Source organism: Vicia villosa, linkage group LG1 (assembly GCF_029867415.1).
Source record: "Vicia villosa cultivar HV-30 ecotype Madison, WI linkage group LG1, Vvil1.0, whole genome shotgun sequence".
Taxonomy (NCBI): Eukaryota; Viridiplantae; Streptophyta; class Magnoliopsida; order Fabales; family Fabaceae; genus Vicia; species Vicia villosa.
In genome coordinates this window covers 28,865,424-28,883,965 of record NC_081180.1, presented here as the reverse complement: position 1 = coordinate 28,883,965, position 18,542 = coordinate 28,865,424, and the positions used below count along the sequence as shown (strand labels likewise).

The 18,542-nt window shown below is 34.3% G+C and overlaps 1 protein-coding gene across 4 annotated transcripts; it reads right to left on the bottom strand.

The window, feature by feature from the left end:
- Window positions 1-1,798: 1,798 nt before the first annotated feature.
- On the bottom strand, window positions 1,799-18,326 carry LOC131632668 (dicer-like protein 4). 4 transcript variants are annotated; one of them, XM_058903408.1, is made up of 25 exons: window positions 18,039-18,326; window positions 17,712-17,889; window positions 17,328-17,438; window positions 16,660-16,800; window positions 16,349-16,421; window positions 14,067-14,131; window positions 13,693-13,821; window positions 13,482-13,613; window positions 12,722-12,860; window positions 12,390-12,486; window positions 12,073-12,265; window positions 10,591-10,751; window positions 10,303-10,509; window positions 9,927-10,186; window positions 9,132-9,406; window positions 8,630-9,060; window positions 8,339-8,439; window positions 6,914-7,119; window positions 6,593-6,802; window positions 4,495-4,956; window positions 4,098-4,370; window positions 3,563-3,892; window positions 2,684-2,993; window positions 2,481-2,574; window positions 1,799-2,272 (listed from the first exon to the last, which is right to left on the bottom strand). In XM_058903408.1, exons 1-25 carry the CDS (start codon window positions 18,188-18,190, stop codon window positions 2,107-2,109), a joined length of 4,896 nt encoding a protein of 1,631 aa, XP_058759391.1. In that variant the 5' UTR covers window positions 18,191-18,326; the 3' UTR covers window positions 1,799-2,106. The 4 variants fall into 4 exon arrangements, with proteins under 4 accessions (XP_058759391.1, XP_058759397.1, XP_058759404.1 ...); XM_058903414.1 differs by having other exon boundaries at window positions 13,482-13,610; XM_058903421.1 differs by lacking the exons at window positions 14,067-14,131; window positions 16,349-16,421; window positions 16,660-16,800; ... (1 more) ...; window positions 17,712-17,889; window positions 18,039-18,326 and having other exon boundaries at window positions 12,722-12,855.
- Window positions 18,327-18,542: the final 216 nt, after the last annotated feature.

Genomic DNA, 18,542 nt, shown 5'->3' with positions numbered 1-18,542 from the left:
TTTTTTCTTTGTATTTTCGAAAATAGATTTTTCAAAACCGTTTTTCAAAATATTACAAGTTTTTTTATATTCGTTTTTTTTAATGAAACACAAATTTTGACATCTTATAACATAAACATACATTATTAAAGACCCAAATTTAGTCAAAATTGTAATTTTTTCAAAAACTTGTATTTCAAAAATGATTTTTATGAAAATCTATTTGGAATAGCTTCAAAATTAAGTGATTTTTTAAATTTTGATATCCAATTTTTTTCTCATAAATAGATTAAATACATAAAATCACATTTTAAGAATAACAATTCAAACAAAATTTTCATTTGAAATTTTTATAAAAAGTTTCTTTGTAAAATTTTTTCCACAAAATTACATAACACTATAAAAATCATTTTTAAAAAAGCCAAAACAAACGGACCCTTATTCTAACAAAACCACAATCACTTTATGTTGATAGTATAAGCGAATTCAACTTGCCACCCCATAATTAGCCATGACACACCCCAAAATGCATGAAATGACCAAAATGTTCATCCAAAATCATTTACCACATTTTTCAAAATTTGCGAAGAGTACTCGATTTTTCAAATTCTTGTGAGATACCGAAAAATTTGAGGAGCTTACCGGAAATTTCGCAAATACTAGTAAGTTTCTGGTATTTTTATGAAATTTTCGGTACTTTTTACCGAAAATTGTGAAATTTCCGATACTTTTTACCGGAAATTGTGAAATTTCCGGTATTTTTGTACCGACAATTTTAAAATTTACGGTATTTTTGTACCGACAATTTTAAAATTTCCGGTATTTTTGTACCGACAATTTTAAAATTTTTGTCCAGTACCGGAAATTTTGAAATATTTGAAATTCCAATATTTTTTATTTTATTTTTTAAATTCTATTTTTCTTATATTTTTAATTTCTTTCAGTAAGGACTAGAGACAAGAATGATACAGTTATGGGTCGGGCTAGAGCCGATGCTCGTGCTCGAGCTGGCGAATGTTGTCAGTGGAGCACCTATGTAGATTTATTTTATTATCATTGTATTATTTGTATATTTATTGCATAATCTTTTTGTCTAGTACATGTTCCGAGTAGATAAAGAAAATAACATCAATAACAAACATAGTTAACAAACATCAGATGACAAACAACAAGCATAAAATTGACAATCAGGACCCTCCAAAAGTGTCGGCAAAATCTCAACGGTTTAAAAAACAAAAAATTGAAACATACCAGAAATTTAGTTTATTTGAAATTTCCGGTATACCAGAAGTTTTAAAATTCCGCTGAAATTTCAATATTCCGGTATATCGGAAATTTCAAATAAACTAAATTTCCGGTATGTTGTACCGAAAATTTAAAATTAACTCAATTTCTGATATTTAGTACCGAAACTTTGTGGTGGATACCAAAATTTCGTCCCAAAATTCTGTTTTCTAAATTTTTTATCAGGGGTAAAATTGGATTAAAAGTTGAGGGTGGCAAGTTAATTCCATATAGTATAAGTGTCATTCAAATCACTACAAAACATGTTTTTATACAAACACACCAATCAAAGTTGATTGTTACTCAATTCATAACACCTATACGATGATCAAATTATTTTAATTCCTCACATCAACGTTGATATTCTTACCAAATTTGTTTCGTGCCCTCAATTTGAGAGGGGAGGGGTGCCAATCAAGAAATAATACAAATATGTAATTACATTTATCATATTTCACAGAGTTGTTCAGATATATCAGAGACAAATCAAAAAAATTATTTATTTCCCTTAATTTGTAAACATTTGTTGCAAGTATTTGTAGTAAATATTGTAACTAGTATATATTTGGTAAAATATTCAAAGCCAAAGACAACAAGCCAAGATTATTTACGCATCGCCATATATTGTATTTCGAAAATGTACTATAATAATTAGGCGATGGTTTAGACACTACGATAAAAACAACTTAGACACTACATAAACATCATTATACAACATATTTCCATTTAGGGACACTCGCGGCCTTCAATGGTATACCCATACGAACCTCTTGGTCAAAAAAGGATTTTCATATGCCGAACTTTACGGATTATGTTACATGATATATAATTGATAGGAGTGTGTCAATTACCATTAGCATTATGCAGATAACCTTCCTTTTGCAGATACCATAATGCACCCTCAGCTGCACTATCTGCTGCATCTTTCTTCTTTGGCAAGGGTTCCCCAATAAACTCAAAAACTGTATCTGGGGCCTCTTCTATCTTCATCGTCGCTTTGCAAGTGAATCTAAAATGAAGCAAATGTAGTCAACACAATCCTAAGTGTCATAATAAAATAAAACATGCACAACACTCTAAATTATGAGAACTTTTTATATTGCGTGGTACCATATATTTTGTATCACATGAGAAATACAGAGAATTTCACAAAATATGGGTAGTTATACATAATTTTATCAAAAAGATTAGAACACAAAAGATAATGAGAGACTCACAACTTAAGGTGGTCTGGTCCCTCTTCCTTGCAGCATTCAAATGAAGGAGCTTTCCAGCAATAGGATGCACATAATTCATACAATCGTGCTTTTGCTGTTTCGTTGTACCAAGTAATGTTAAAACACAGTAAGAATCAATAGAACAGATGTGCAGGCTCCACTATTTGGAACAACAAAACTACTACAGTTTTTCTTAATATTACCTGTCTTTGATGAGTCACTGACACAAACACGATTTCGAATGGTTTCGCTAGGCTTTCCCTTAAGAGAAGATTGAAGCCGTTGGACAACAGGTTTCACATTCGAGGACGATGCATCAGATACCTCCTGGATAGGGCGGATTTCAGGGTTAACCTTGTTACATAGGTCTCCATTAACCATTACTTGTCCGATGGTGGTAGTATCTGTTACATCAATGGGAGTTTCATCATAGCCAATGAGTTCTGGTTCCGTCTTAAATGTTGATTTCATAACATCTTCCAAAGTTTTTGACTTCAGTTTGAAGCCTTGAGCCTGCACATCCACACCCATAGCTACTCAAATCATTTAGTTAAATACAAGCAATATAACTCCTGAAGTTGTAGCCGAGAAAGGGTAAAATGCATCTCTCTAAATGATTGTTATAATAGTAGCAATAAAAGTCGATAACAGCAGAAAAAACAGCAACGACCCAGGAATACCATTTTACTAAATGCATGTACATTCTGCACACATACTTGCAATTCTCTTTCCAATAATTGAAAATACATCTGTGTGTATGATACAAACCAAACAGATATTTAGTGAAATAACTCCTACAACCAGAGGTGGTTAGAGAAAAACTAATAAATACAGAAATAAATAGAGCAATCCTGCTCCTTACAAGATCATAAATAGAAATGAAACGCAAAGAAAGATAATCACAATTCTGCGAGAGAACAAAGTTCTCTGCTCATCCCAGACCTCCCAAACCAATTCCTAATTCTATAAAAAGCAAAACAATATACTCAGATGTTGTGCCACTGAGCAATGAGGAAAAATGCAATGTTGGTGTTGAGAAAACGAGGATGGAAGTATGAGAAAAATAAGCATACTTATTTTACCTTCAACTTTGAAAATAGTAGCTGTGAAGCAATTCTAGAAGCTTCTTTTTTATTTTGGCTGGTCGCATAAACTTTTTCACTTACACCGTCTCCAATCACTTTTGCTTCAACTGAAAAAGTCTTGGCGAATTTTGATGGCAGAAGCTGCAACTCCAAATTATTAAATTGGCAAAGTTCTTGCAAATCTCTAACAGGACTAAGCTGCAAACTTGATGAGAATTTCATGATTGGGTCCAAGAACGAAGTCATAATCTTCCAAACTTTGTTCAAATCAAATCCTGAATCAAGAAGAACAGCACCAATACAAGATTCAACCAAATCACCTAGGGCCTGAAACAATCCATAATGTCAATTTAGACTCCATATGAATTTTTGCAAAATAACAAAGCAATACAAATCCATCAGAACTTCGAAAAGGATACAAACATTATATACTCGAGTAGAAATGTCATCTCACACAGGAAAATGCATTTGAAATGAATAACAATAAATGCATATTGGAGCTGCAACATTATAAAAAAGTCACAACATCTACCTTAGGACTTTTTGGCCCTCCATTATTGCCACAGTCCGGTATAGGTCTTCTAATACAGTCAGCGTACTTTTTTATTGCCTGGGTCAGAGCATTTGAATCACATAAAAGAAATTCATCAAAACAGCGATCAACTGCCACACAGGCAAATGCCTTATTATTGACAGACAACGCTCTCAGATCCGTCAGTTGGCCAGGCTTTAGTTTGGGATAAGCTGAGTATAGATATGACGTAATCAAATAATCCAACACAGCATCTCCAAGAAACTCCAATCTCTGCAAAGATTTACCAGATTTAGAAAAATAAAGATCAAAATGTAGCACTAGAATTCTCAGAGCTATAGAGATGGTAAATCTTATCCCGAGTCGAAACTTTGGGAGTCAAAAGAAAAATGTTTACCTGATAACAACCTCCTCCATGCTTATTATAGGAAGGATGTACAAAAGCCTGGAGAAGCAAACCCTTATGAACAAAGTGATGTCCTAACTTACTTTCAAGGGAAGGAATGTCTACTTCAGCAGAAAGAGGAAAATAGTCAACACTTCCGGTGCAAATATTAACAACTTGTGAGGCTTCAAAATTTACTTGTATGCCAATCCATGTAAGAAAGGCAAATGCAGCTTTAAAACCACTGTCAACTATGAATGCCCCCACCAGAGCTTCAACCGCATCAGCAATTGTTTTCCTATGCAACCAATGGTGATTTTTATTACATCGGATTCCACTTACACTTCTTTTCTCCTCACCAGAATTTAAACATAAGTGTATGCTGTCTTCAGTTTCCTCGGTACAAACTCTTGGACAAGGACGGCCTAATGCATAGAACTGGAAGGGATCAAATGCCTGATCAAATATATAAACCTGGAAGAGAGAGCAAGGAGATAAACATTAAGCGATATCAGAATAAGGGGCACTTCAGTAATTTCAATCTGATAGAAACAAGTGCCAATAGGAAGTATTTATGAATAACAACTGGATATTATTGATTAATCTCGGGGAAAAAAGTTCTCAATCAGAGATATCGAGAGGAATGTTACACAGAAAAAGTTAGACAAAGACACTGGTTCCACAAAGATATCGAGAGCATGGTTCTTTCCCTCCCAATTAACCACTTAATAACTTCTCGACAACCTACTATGCGTTGCCCATTTCCTATTTATTCAACATAAAAGCCTACATAACTGTCACATTTAATTATTTAATGAAACATAACTGACAGAAAGATAAAATTTAAACCATAACTGTCTTAAAATAACTGCTTGACAGAATAGGAACTGTCACATTCAATGTCAGTTACTAGTAATTCTTAATAGGAGGAGGTCTGACACAACCCGTGCTTAAGAATTGTATTTAGGTTTGGGTTTATGTTATTCCTCTGTCATTTGTTCTTACCTAGATGTCTAGTACCCCATATGGGGTTTAGTAGTAGTACTGTTAGTTGAAAGCCTACCTACAAAATTTGGGGGTTTGAAAAATAGGAAGGATTGGAGGAAAAGAAGAGAAAGATTTTAGTTTGAAGGGTTTAGTTTTTTTCATAACACCAAAAACCTCTTTATTTGGGGGAACTCAAAATTTGTATTAAAAGAGGGTTTAAGAGGGCTTAGACAAAATGTTCAAATATAATTTTTGTTGTTATAGTATTTCAACAAGTAAAAATACATTAATGATAAACATTATTTATCATTCTAAACAAAATCTTTTTTTTAAAAAAAGTTAAAAATTTCTCTATTTTAAAAAAGGGTCTTTGCTAACCAGTGCCTCAGGGCAATGGTTAAGCATTCCTAAAAAAGAAAATATTTTATAGAAATTCTAATATTTCAATTTCCAAGGCATTAAATACGCAGATTACTGAAATAAAGTTACTATTTTAAAGTTTTAGGGTGCGTTTGATTTGCTAAAAAACAAGGTACTGGACAGGACAACTTTTGTTGTACTCTGTTTGATGCAGAAACTAATCATGGTACTGGACAAAAAAATTTGGCAAGGTACTGGACAAAACCATAATTTTTTGTCCCCCACTAAACCATGGGACAACTTTTTGTCTCAAGCACTAATTATCAAAAAAAATATTAAAAAATTATTTTTTACTCTCTTTCTTATTATTTAATATTTTAATTCATAAATATAATATTAATATTTTATATATATAAAAAATGTTATAATAAAACTTATACTGTTGTCCAGTCCAATAACTATCAAACACAGTACAATACAAAAAATTATCCTGTACTGTCTAGTATTGTTCTGTCCAGTACTTCATATTTTGCAAATCAAACGCACCCTTAACCATTGCCCTGAGGGCACTGGTTAGCATTTCCCTTAAAAAAAAAATCAATTTTCAAAGCCCTTCCTATCCCTCCTCTCCAAACTCCCAAACATAGCCTAAAGGTAAGTGTTAACAAGAGCACCGGGGCCAATCTTTAAGGGCTTAAAAAAAGTAAGTTTTTTTCTTTCGGAAATGTGTGTAGAGAGTGCAAAAACACGAGTATAACTTTACCTGCAAATTGCGCCTAATAGCCAACTTAAACAAATTGGAGTTATTTACAACATTGGAACGCTTGCTGGTAAGGTCTCCTTCATGAAAGCTGTCATGCAAGAGAAAAAAATGACGTCCAACAGCAAATTTAAGGAAAGCATCACCAAGCACTTCAAGTCTTTCAAGGGAAAGACGCTCCTGACACTTTTCGGTGGTGAGAGCCTCTAGAACCTAGAAATTATTCATAATTGTTAGCAGCTCTAAACTACAACAACAATCTGTACTTATATACTGCATTGGTTTGGTCTAAAGGAATAACACGTGCATTTAATAAGGTCTTACTCTAAGGGCACTAATTTCAGCTGCCTCTGGGAAGGAGGAATGTAGGTGGTGCTTCAGTTCAATGGCAACCAGCAAGTTTCCAAGACGATGCATAATTGAAGGTAGCAAAGATATTGAACTACCAATATCCTTGGAAAAGCCAACTATTTTCAGCTCGCATAGCTCAGGAGGCAAATAGACAAAGTATTCCTCTAGCTCATGTGGTTCTGTCATTAACAAATCAAAATCTACAATTCTTTAGAGAGGAATTATCTGAATACAAGAAAAATGAAAAATCTAGATATACCTGTCAATGCGAAAAATTTAAGAAATACACATGCATCGGTAGACTATCATTGATTTTATGGTAGTATATCATGTGTATAGGGTAGAATCAAGCACAAGCTATTTAAATAAGGACTGTGTATCTGTATATCATTGTAATTGACATCTATTTCATTTTTCTCTGGATAATATGATTTTGAAGGGAATAAGGTCCCAAACCAAAAGGAAAACATCATAGCCTTTTAGCTTCTACAGAAATGATCTACGACACAACTTGCCAAGGTCCAAACCACCTTCCTTCTTACGACACAACAGCAAACCTCCCAGTTTAACAGGTGCACAAAGCCAATTCAATAATATTTCTTAGAATTTGGGCTAAACCTAACTCACCACTAAACTGGTTTGTAAGGTGAGGGCTGCCTAAACTTCATAAACGCTACACATGCCATATCTCTAAGCAAAGTGGGACTAAATCCACTTTTTTAAAGCCAACACAATTAAGGTGTTTGGAGGCTGCAAAGAAGGCAAGCCAAATGCCGCAATTAGGTGACTAGGGGTGAACCGCAATAAAGGCGGAGTTTCCAACAAATTGGACAGAAAGGGCCTTAAACCAGTTGCCATAGCTTCATAAAGTTATTAGTAAACTATACACACCCACACAACCTATTGAACCTGAAATGTGAAAAAAATCAAGCATGCTAAAAATAATAATTACTTAGACAAACTAGTAAGATACCCCGTACTACCGTACGGGTAAACTTATTTGATATGTATAAAATGTATTTAGAAACATGTAAATTTAAAATAAATGACTTAATTATAAATGAACAATAATCATATAAGCTTAATTATATAAAATAATCATATAAAAAAAAGGACACATGAGATAAAAAAATAAAATTTTATTATTTGGGAATGATTGTATATAACATTTAATTGTGATTTAATTGGTGAAGGTTGAAAAATGAATGCCACATGTCATGCCGTAATAGGAAATGAAAATGAAAAAAAAGTAAACATTACTTAATTACTTAAATGTCATTTTTTTAATGTAGAATTTGTAATGAAAGGGCAACTTAGAGAGTTTATGCAATTGATTTTTAGTAGATAAAATAGTATACAAGATATAACACCCAAAAAATAGGATATTCAACAAAGTACCCGCATCGCCATGCTTTCGATTGTGTAGCAGGTTGTGGAATTTGAAGAGTGGTTTTGCATGTAGAAGTGGTTGTTCGGGGTGTTTGAGAGTAATGGAAAACCTGGCACCCAAGCATGCAAGATTTGTTGTCAAACTTTAGAACAAATATATGGCATTCCAAATTACATGCGCAAAACCTCTGATATCTGATTCTATCAGTTAAGCAGGAAGTTTTAAAATAAAAAGAATTCGGGGATGCAAAACCAAAAGTGAAATAAGAATGTATCAGTAATAATACTTGATATACATACTTTTCATGTAAGTGGTCCACGTAGCTTGAAGTGTCTGAATCTTTGAAAGGGCTGAATCCATTCTTTTCATAAATAACGTTTGTGATAAAAAAGAAGTTATCCGTGTGTGGAGTATACACTAAACTATTCTCAACATCTCCAACACTTCTGTAACCATTGGCAAGATGCAGATGATTATCAAAAGGGGTAACCTTTTTATCGAATGTATCATCTGGATGCCTGAAGATTGGTGAACAAAGGCATCTCTTTACTGTCTTCCAATCTACTTTCATCACATCATTATATTCTTTCAATATGACTGGAAGCAAAAGGTAGAAGGTCGATGTGCGGGTGTGAGATTCAGCACCCAATTCTACAAACTTAGAAACAAATTCTAATCTATCAAGAATAACTTTGAGGAACATTTCTTGAAAATTCTCCGCCATCTTAATCTGCAAGATAAAAAAGCCTGAACATTAGCTTAAAATTTTCTCTTCTCTTTTTTGTTAAAAAAGTTATTTACCTCATCATTGTTGAATTCTACAACTCCAAATGGAATAAATTTTGTCATCACAGATCTACTGTGAGCTAGATGAAGATCAAGTTCCAGTTTCTCTGCCTCCAGTGGAAGACGAGTCATGATGAACAAGCCAAATTTTTTATAGACCCGATCCTCCGGAGTGGGGCAAAATTTAATGTAGTAAGAGTTGAGACGGACAGTTCTCTCCGTATTTTTCCATGACTGTCTAAAGGCAGAAGGAACTAGCATCTCATACAGTTCTCCTCTTGAAATATTATCTGCAAATAAAGGAAAGTTAATAGAGCACTAACACCTTAACCATATTGTTACATCTCTAGAACCGTAAATTAATAATAATAATAATAATAGTACCACAACTGAAAACGGTTTTGTGGGGATGAGTTAGGTCAAACTCTAATTCTATCAACAATTAACAAAATAATAATAATAATAATAATAATAATAATAATAATACTAGTACTACATCTGAAAACAGATAAAAAAATCCTCAACAAACCTTGAAGCACACAATGATACGAAGAGTTTAATTTAATTCACTAAGAAATAAATGTTTACACTATCTTCTGATCACGTGTTTCAACATCATCAAAAGTTTTGACTATGATAATGACTGCCTGAGAGGAAAAAATCTTACAGTGATGTGGCAACATGAATGGTGCAGGATAATATAAGCATGCTCAGTATTTTGAAAATATAATGTATACAGTACATTTTTGACAGTCTAGTGAAAGATAATGAAAGCAGCAATGACTAATCAGAGTGCAGCTGAATTTTGACCTTCACAGTCATCTGAATCAGAAGAGTCCAAAACCTCTGGCTCTGCATCATTTTGCTTTGGCAAGAGACAGTCATTTAAAGAACCTAATTTATACAGTTCTTCAATTGCTTTCAGACATGCGTCTCTTTTCGAAGCCTCCATAGACAAATATGGTGCACTGACAATTTGGTGTATTGGAGCATTGGAAGGCAAAGTTATCTGGCAGACAGTTCCCCCTGAATCATCGAAGTAAAAGAAACTTGGCTTGGGATCAAAGTACCTGAAAAGATAAGTTAACAATATTCACACATAAGATTTGCACTCCATTTCCCTGAAACTCCTTTGGATTATATATTTTGAATCAAACAAAGATCAAAAGCTTAAATAAGCTCATACTCATCATGCGGAAGCTTTGAACAATACTGGTGTAGCAACGAGATACTGTATCCCGCACTGACTGAGGCACCAGATGAATCAACTCTGAAAATCTTTTCCACGGGGATGTTGTGTGTCTCACTGGATGTTCGGACAGCAATCTCCGTATTCATTCGAAGTTCATCTTTCTCAAAACCATCAATTATGGCTAATTCCTTCTCATTGCCGCTGCAATACTAAGATTCTATAAATAACGAGAAGGACAGATTTGCATAGATTCCTTTAAAAATATCTAAATTGTAAAGGTACCTGTCGACCAAAAATGCATATTCTGAACGAGGCATACGGGCACGGCCTCTTGACTGTATAAAACTGGCAACGGTTTCGGGTAGATCAAACCGTATGACAAGGCAACATGTTTGAATATCAAGCCCTTCTTCACCCACTTTGGTGGCAACCAATAGATTCAACTGTTAACGGTGTGATCCAAATAAGCATGTTACTAAACTCAACTCTTTGTTTGACAAGCTAGGTAATATATTGCATATTTAAACCATTAACAAAATTATCCTTATCTGTATTAAGTGCCATTTACTACCTTAACACCAACTACGCTTGAAATACATGCAGAGAAGAAAAATACATTTTACATATAGTTACAGAAAACAAACACTGCTCGACAATCAAATAAGCTGATGTAAAACAAAGGTATATTAAGCTAACCTTCTTTAAAGTTTGATGAAATTACACTCAACTTATCCTCTAGTTTTAGAAATACTCAAACCTTTTCTGCTTTGAGTTTTCAGCAACTATATATATTGTAGAAATTTCATTTTCAGTTTCCATAAAATGCCAATTTGCCTTCCCAAAAACAGGCACCCATCTCTCTCAACCCTCTCTGTTCATCTCCCTCTCTGTTCATCTCTTCAGGCACCCATCTCTCTCAACCCTCCGTGTTCATCTCTTTGCATCTTTCCCCATCTCTACCAACCCTCTCTTTGCATCTAGCCAGCAGCATCTTTTCCCATCTCGCTTGACATTCTCAGTTGTGGTTAGAGGTTCTTGTGATTCTCGTTACAAGCCTATGTTTTACAATCTTAACCTTGCAACCCAGGTGAGGTTTCGATCTCGGCAACATTTATGACCAGAGGATAATCTTTTGTTGAAAATTCGTAATTTCGTTCCATTCTCTCAATTAATGCATATATGTAGTCTATTGGTGCCTAATAAGGGAGATATCTTTGGAGATAATTATGTAATTGCGGCTGTAACTAATACTAAGGCGAATATGAGCTTTTGTTGTGTTTCAGACACAATTGCTGCATACCCTCAAAACCGTATTTACCATTCAAAGAGAACCATAAAAAATGATAACCATTGAGCTATAGAGTGACCATTTCAAGACCAAGCTAATGCGGAGACAAGAAGTAGAACACTCCTTTCATTAGTTATTACAAATAAGCAAGTTCGTGAAGTCACCGAATCTTCTAAAACAACTAAATCCATTTATTCATGTGCAGTAGTGTAGCTGAATGAAAAAATAGCATACAGGATCTTACACACAATTCCGCTCTCACAGTAACGCATTTCAAAGTCAACAAGTGAAATCATAATTACTTTTTGTTGAAACATAATATATTATTTCCTTTCTTATTATTCTATTTTTATGTTTATTTTATCTTCCTTATATCACTTCTGAAATTAAGGAATTGATTGATTGTACTTTCTCCTATAAAAGGAGCACCTTTATTCATAATAAAACACATATAATATTATTCTCTACACTCTTACCTCTCCTGAGCGAAACTTTTCAACAATTGTGTTCATGGTCTTCCGTGACATACTCTTCACTCCCGCATGGACTCCTACAAGAAAATCATTTTTCCATTGACTTAGAAGCTTGAGCTTCTGTAGTATGTATGACAGGGATCTTGCAGTCACAATTCTATTCACAAAAATTATACATTTCCTGTTCTGTTGCAACCTGAAATAGACATTTGACCAGAACGTATATATACATTAGACACGTGCTATGTGAAAACATGTCTGAAAAAACTGTTTAAAAAGCACAATTTGTCAAATATTGTGAACGAAACAAGGTTGCCAACCTAAAACTAGTCAGTATCCCAATGAGGCGTAAGAGCTTTGCTGAGAAAAAAGGCTCCTTTAATATTTCCAAGGAAGATGGATCAGAAACATTGTCACCTACGGATTTGCAAAATAAGACAAAAATGTACATTTTAAAAAGACATACAAGAACTTTGTTCTAAACATATCATACAATTACAATAACGAGTAGATTAATTTATTGCCAGATAAACCATAACCTAACATCACGTAAAACGGCAGCACAATTAAGAGTGCATGGATTTCGTCAAACAATTCAGAAGCAACAGCTTAAAAATTCTGTAACAGAGAACACAAAGCAATGTTAAAATACCTGTCATGCATTTGGAAGTAAGTAGTTCAGCTGTCTTTGCAAGATATTTATCACATACAGACTCGTCACTTGAAATTCCTTCTGCCTCAACTAATGCTTGCCTCTCAGAAAGATCACCGCTCAAAAGAATACGACTAGCCTTGGAAGGTGAATATGAATATTAAAGAAGGAAAAAGAATAATAATCAAAACAGTAACTTCCCAGTTAACACAAATAAAGATAAACAACTAGCAAGCTAGAACATTTTCTAGGAAGTCAAACTTAATATGAAAACTAACCATAACTATCACTAAGTTAGATAATATATATAGCAAGATATAATAGTATAATTACGTAATACACCGTCAATATATAGCAAAGGATGGTTTTGGATAAAGAAAAATTGTGTAGTTGTGGGTATAGTAAATGGAGGATATGCTGTTATATTTTATTTGAATATTATATAAAAATAAGATATATTCAAGTATTTAAAACATTAAAGCTATTATTTGTCATTGTTCCCTAAATTTCCCATAGTCAACCCCGGCAATAAATCAGAAATAGGCGAGAACCATGGCAGTAATGAATTTCAGGAGAAATAAATGCCCCAAAGCAGCCAGTAAAGAAGAGAAGGTACACAGACTCTAAGGTGGGCAATTTAAACAAGTCAAGCCCAATAACAAAACAAAGTGCACATATAGACACCATGAATAATAATAATATTTATTCAAGTTAAATGATTGCAAATAAAAGACCCGTAACCAAAATCCAGGAGTTTTACCTGCAACGCTCCCCAAATGCCAAGACTCTTGAGACAGAAGACCACATTATCGTGCACCCGATTGAGAAGTTTCTTTGTGCTCATTCGTTTCTGGTGATCTTCTATGCTCCTACCAAGGGTTTCTATGCACTGCTAAAATGAAACAAAGCAGTGATCAGGTATACCTTATTCATCTAGTCATCTTAAGATCCATAAGAGAGAGCAGAGGTACCTGGCATTTAATCTCTTCAATTTTCCAGTACAAGCTAGTTTCCATATTTGCAGTCGAACTATAGTGATATATCTGAACTGCAGGAGTGGTAACAAAAGATTCCAATGCAGTGTCTTCAACTGAGTATACCTACAAAAAATATCCAAATCATTAGGAATGAGCAACAAAGACCTCCAGCTAACCATTGCAAATAGGTAATTTTTAACAAGAACTCTTGATCAATATATCAGCTTCGCCCATTTTATCAATGGAGAGAACATTTGCTTTCTTGCACAGAACAGGAAGGCAAAAGTTTGGCACCGGATTTTTAAGACGGGCTCAAATGATGCTCTCAAAATTAATCTATTTGACATATAATACTATGCAAACCCTACCTTAGCATTAAGCATTTGTTCGAGACTATTGATGCTTTTCGGTAGATTTGCTGCAGAAGAACCGCCTGAAAATGAAAACATGTCAGATCAGAAAATGGAGGAATTTACTTTCTTTCTTTTTTTACCGTAAAGCAAGAAAATAAAGGATACACTATTAACAATGTAGGAAACTTTGTACAGGGTAACACCCTTGAAGAACTAGTTGAATATAAGAATGACAAAACATTCATATTGTTGAATTTTAGAGATGGAGAGAGAAGAATGAACTTTATTAGTTCCAAATAGCGGAGCGGAGCGGCCGAGCTCAAAAATGGGATAGCGGAATAGCAGATAGCGGGATAACTTTCTGAACTAATTATATGAATAATATACCTATATGCTTAATGTAGATTAAATAACTTTTTGGACTAATTATATGAATAATCTACATATATTAATCCCATAATCAATATATTTTGAAAGAAAGGAAAAAAAACAATGATATCAACGAAAAAACAACATGAAAAACAATTAACAAAGAAGAACATGATAGAGAACAAAATATGAAAGCACAAAACAGAAGTAGAGAAGAAGAAGAAGAAGAAGAATAGAGAGAAGCATGAAACAGTTGAGGCCGAGGAGGAGTTAGGGCAAAAGAAGCAGCAAGCGAAAAATGCGAGAAGCAGAGAACAGAAGAAACTCGATGGAGAAAGATGAAAACACGAATGAGAGAGAAAACAAGAATGACTATAATAAATTTTCTAATTTAAAATTTTTAAGGATAAATAATTTTTTTCACACTCCAAAAAATCCCTAAAAGCTTAAAATCTCTCCAGGCCGGGAAGCGCCCCGCTTCCGCAATCCGCTATCCCAGCTTTCCCGGCCGCTACCCAAAACTGGGATGTGCGCTGCTCCTCCGTAGCATAGGGTTGCTGCACCGGGAGAGTATCTCAGGATAGCACCTGGAGCGACCGCTATTAATAACTTTGTTGAGAAGTGTTAGCAATTAGGTGCCTCTATTTCTGCTAAGTGTTAGCACCAACGCACATCCCAGTTTCATATCAATGTATATGAATCTGCTATGAAAAGTGCAACACTAAGTAAGTTCGGTTATAGTGGGCACAAATTGGCTTTGGAGTGCGCAAAGACATACTTCTGAACCTCGTCCCAAATTTGATGTGAGTGAACACATCGAATCATACAGGCAACACCAAATCTGAGAGCGTCGTAGTGAGAAGCCATGTGAAGAGGTGTGAATCTTGTTCTCGTGTCACATACGCAAGATTTTTAGATTCGTTATGGAGATCTTTCTCAATTAAATAATACGGAGGAACAAATAGACTCACCAACAAACGATGAAGCTTATGCGTGCGAATGATACCTTCAGATTGAAGGTTAGAGAAGAGGATTATCAAACAGTGTTTAATCGAGTCCCAATCGGAAGTCATGGCTATGGATCGAGATTAAGCTTTGGATACCATTCCTCAGTCAAATAACACGAAGGACCAACTAGATTTACTAGCAAACAATGAAGCTTATGTGTGCGAATGATACCTTCAAATTGTTGCTTCCATGATCGAAACTAGACTATAGTTACTCTAATACCATTCACATACAACCAAACCCTTTCATACATATGAGGAAATAACAACAATCTCTTCTTCCTTTGTTTTGTTTTTCTTTCCTCTCTTTTCTCTTTTTCCCTCTCCCTTCATTTCCTCAATTGTTTATTTGGTTTCACTTTACTCCCTTCTCTTTCATTGTTTTTTAGGTCTTTCCTCTAACTACCTCAATTGTTGCGACTTTCACGATTTGCCTACAATGCTATGTGCTACATATATGATTTTTCACTTTTTGCGGTCCGCTATTAACAACACTGCTTGAGCATCCTTATATTAACCTTAGGGATTCTGATCTTTATCTTTATTAGTTATCTGATTCTTACTTGATTAGGGTTAGATTCTAGTACCTAATATGACTATTGCAATAAAACAAGGTTAGTGTTTTGTCTTTGGTAACAAATCACATCATAAACACAAGAGCACTTGGATAAGATGGCAAGGGATCTCTTCCAACTTAACCAGAGGTCTTGCGTTCGAACTCAGTCCTTGGCATGCAAAGGATACCTAATTTATACCGACAAAAAAAATCACATCATAGCACACCAAATGGCATTATTATTCAGAGTCTCTATTCTTTCTCTCTTGCCTTGTCAAAATCCTAAGTATTCGAGAATGTCGGAAAAAATTGTGTAATTAAAAAGATAAACATTATTATATTGAAGATAAAAATTATTACTTTACCTTTTCCTACAACAGGAGATGCAGTCATGCCAAATATACGGGGAACCTTTGTGGAATTATTTTTGTAAAAGACCTGACAAATTGCCAAATTAAAACATTGCCATCATGAAATTAAAAAGAAACAGTCATGCCAACTATATGGGGAACCTTTGTGGAATTATTTTTGTAAAAGACCTGGCAAATTGTCAAATTGAAACATTGCCATCATGAAATTAAAAAGAAACGAAGGAAATAGAAAGGTTTTTTATTCATAAAAATGTGTAGCATTCTCCACTATGAATGGTTTTGACATTGACAAAAATGAAATTTACTTTCATAATTTCAGCATAAGGATGGCTGCTTTTGACTTGAGCATGATGGCATTCGTCAAATATTAAAAGTGCAATCATCTCCATCTTCATGAAACAATGAGATAAGTTGTGAAGTAATATTTGCGGGGTCATAACAAGAACCTGAAAAGGGAAAAAAACAAAAACACAGTGCAAATTTAGAATCAACAAACTCCATTAGAAGAAAATTCTAACTAACAATATTTCTAGATGCCAAACAATCTGGAGCTAATTAATTAATTTATTTCTTGATTTAATTGCATGAATCGAATTAAATTGTTATTCGTAACATTCTTTCATTAGCTTTTACTTCAAGCCGTTGTATCAGCAACACATCAAACGTACAAAGCAAATGCAGTATTGTCCATGGCGGAGAGCCAAAATCCTACCATACCATACGCTTTGCAGTGGCGTTATAGCGGTTTATGATGGAAAAACCCGCAATATCGACCAATATTTACCATTGTGGCGGCGCTATAGCGAATTATGACGGAAAACTCATAATATTGACCAATATTTACCATTGCGGCAAGCCCAAAAACCACCATATATATCCGCCATAGTGCCGCCATTGCGGATATTTGATAACACAACACAAAAGCAATACAGGCATCATAATTAATCTCAACATGAATAACTGGCATTGTCACCTCATACTGTTCAATCTCCTCATCCCAATGCTGATGCGATTTCGAGCGCTTGGAACTCCCACAGTAAGTTCCAACTTCAAAATCAGTAGAGTCAGATATAACCTTTGCTTGCTATAGATAAACAAAAAAACAAAAATTCAGGAGACACATAATGGAATCACCAACTTGCTCAAATCAGTTAAAAAGAAAGATTTATAAATACAGGATCAAATCAATTAATCAGATTCATGCATTAAATGACTATACCTCACATAACAATCACATTAAATAAGATTCAAATTCTACAATAAATGCAACTTTTCATTTCATTCAATAAAAATGATCAGCAGAAATTCAAACCAACCATATCACAATGATTTCAATCATATATCAACAACATCTCACCTGATGAACTAGAGCAACAGTAGGAGCGAGAAAAACACACACGTCCTTGCTCGGCTTCTTGATCAAATGCCTCATTTCATGCATGAGCAACACAGCAATGTGCGTCTTCCCACATCCTGTTCCCAAATAAACGATCACATTTTCCTCCATAGCAATTTTGCATAACTCCAATTGATACCTTCCAAAACCACAAACAAAACACTCATACGATCAAAATCAAAATCAAAATCAAAATCAAAATCAAAATCAAAATCAACAACATCACATTTCATACAATAACACACGCAACAAAACCAAACCTACAAAACCCTGGAAAAAGCTACTCACTCTCGTGCAATTTTCGTAGGATCCTTTTTGACTTTGCCGTCACGATTGTTGACTAGGGTAAGATTCAGGTACTGTCCATGATCGAATAGGTCTCCCGAGGTCTCCATCGGAAGTTTAACGGTACTGGCGGTGGAGGAATCTCCGTCCGGCATTGAAGATTCGCGACTTAACTTGACCTTGTGAATAAGCTTAATGGTTAAGTCAGCCAGAAGAAAAGAGAGTGGAAATGAAAAATCCCTACTTCACTCGGTCACTTTATTAGTACTATGATTGAGTGACCCAACAATGATTCCCTCTCATGCTTTATGCCTCATTTCATTGTATTTTTTATATATATTTGATATTTTATTCTTATTTTTTTATGTATATGTTTTATTCCTCAAATTTATACTATATAAGTTATAATAAAATACTATTATAATACATTTAGAATGTTCTTAATTTTATTTAATTAATTATATCAATTTAAACAAATTTGTATACAATAAATATTTATATTTGTAC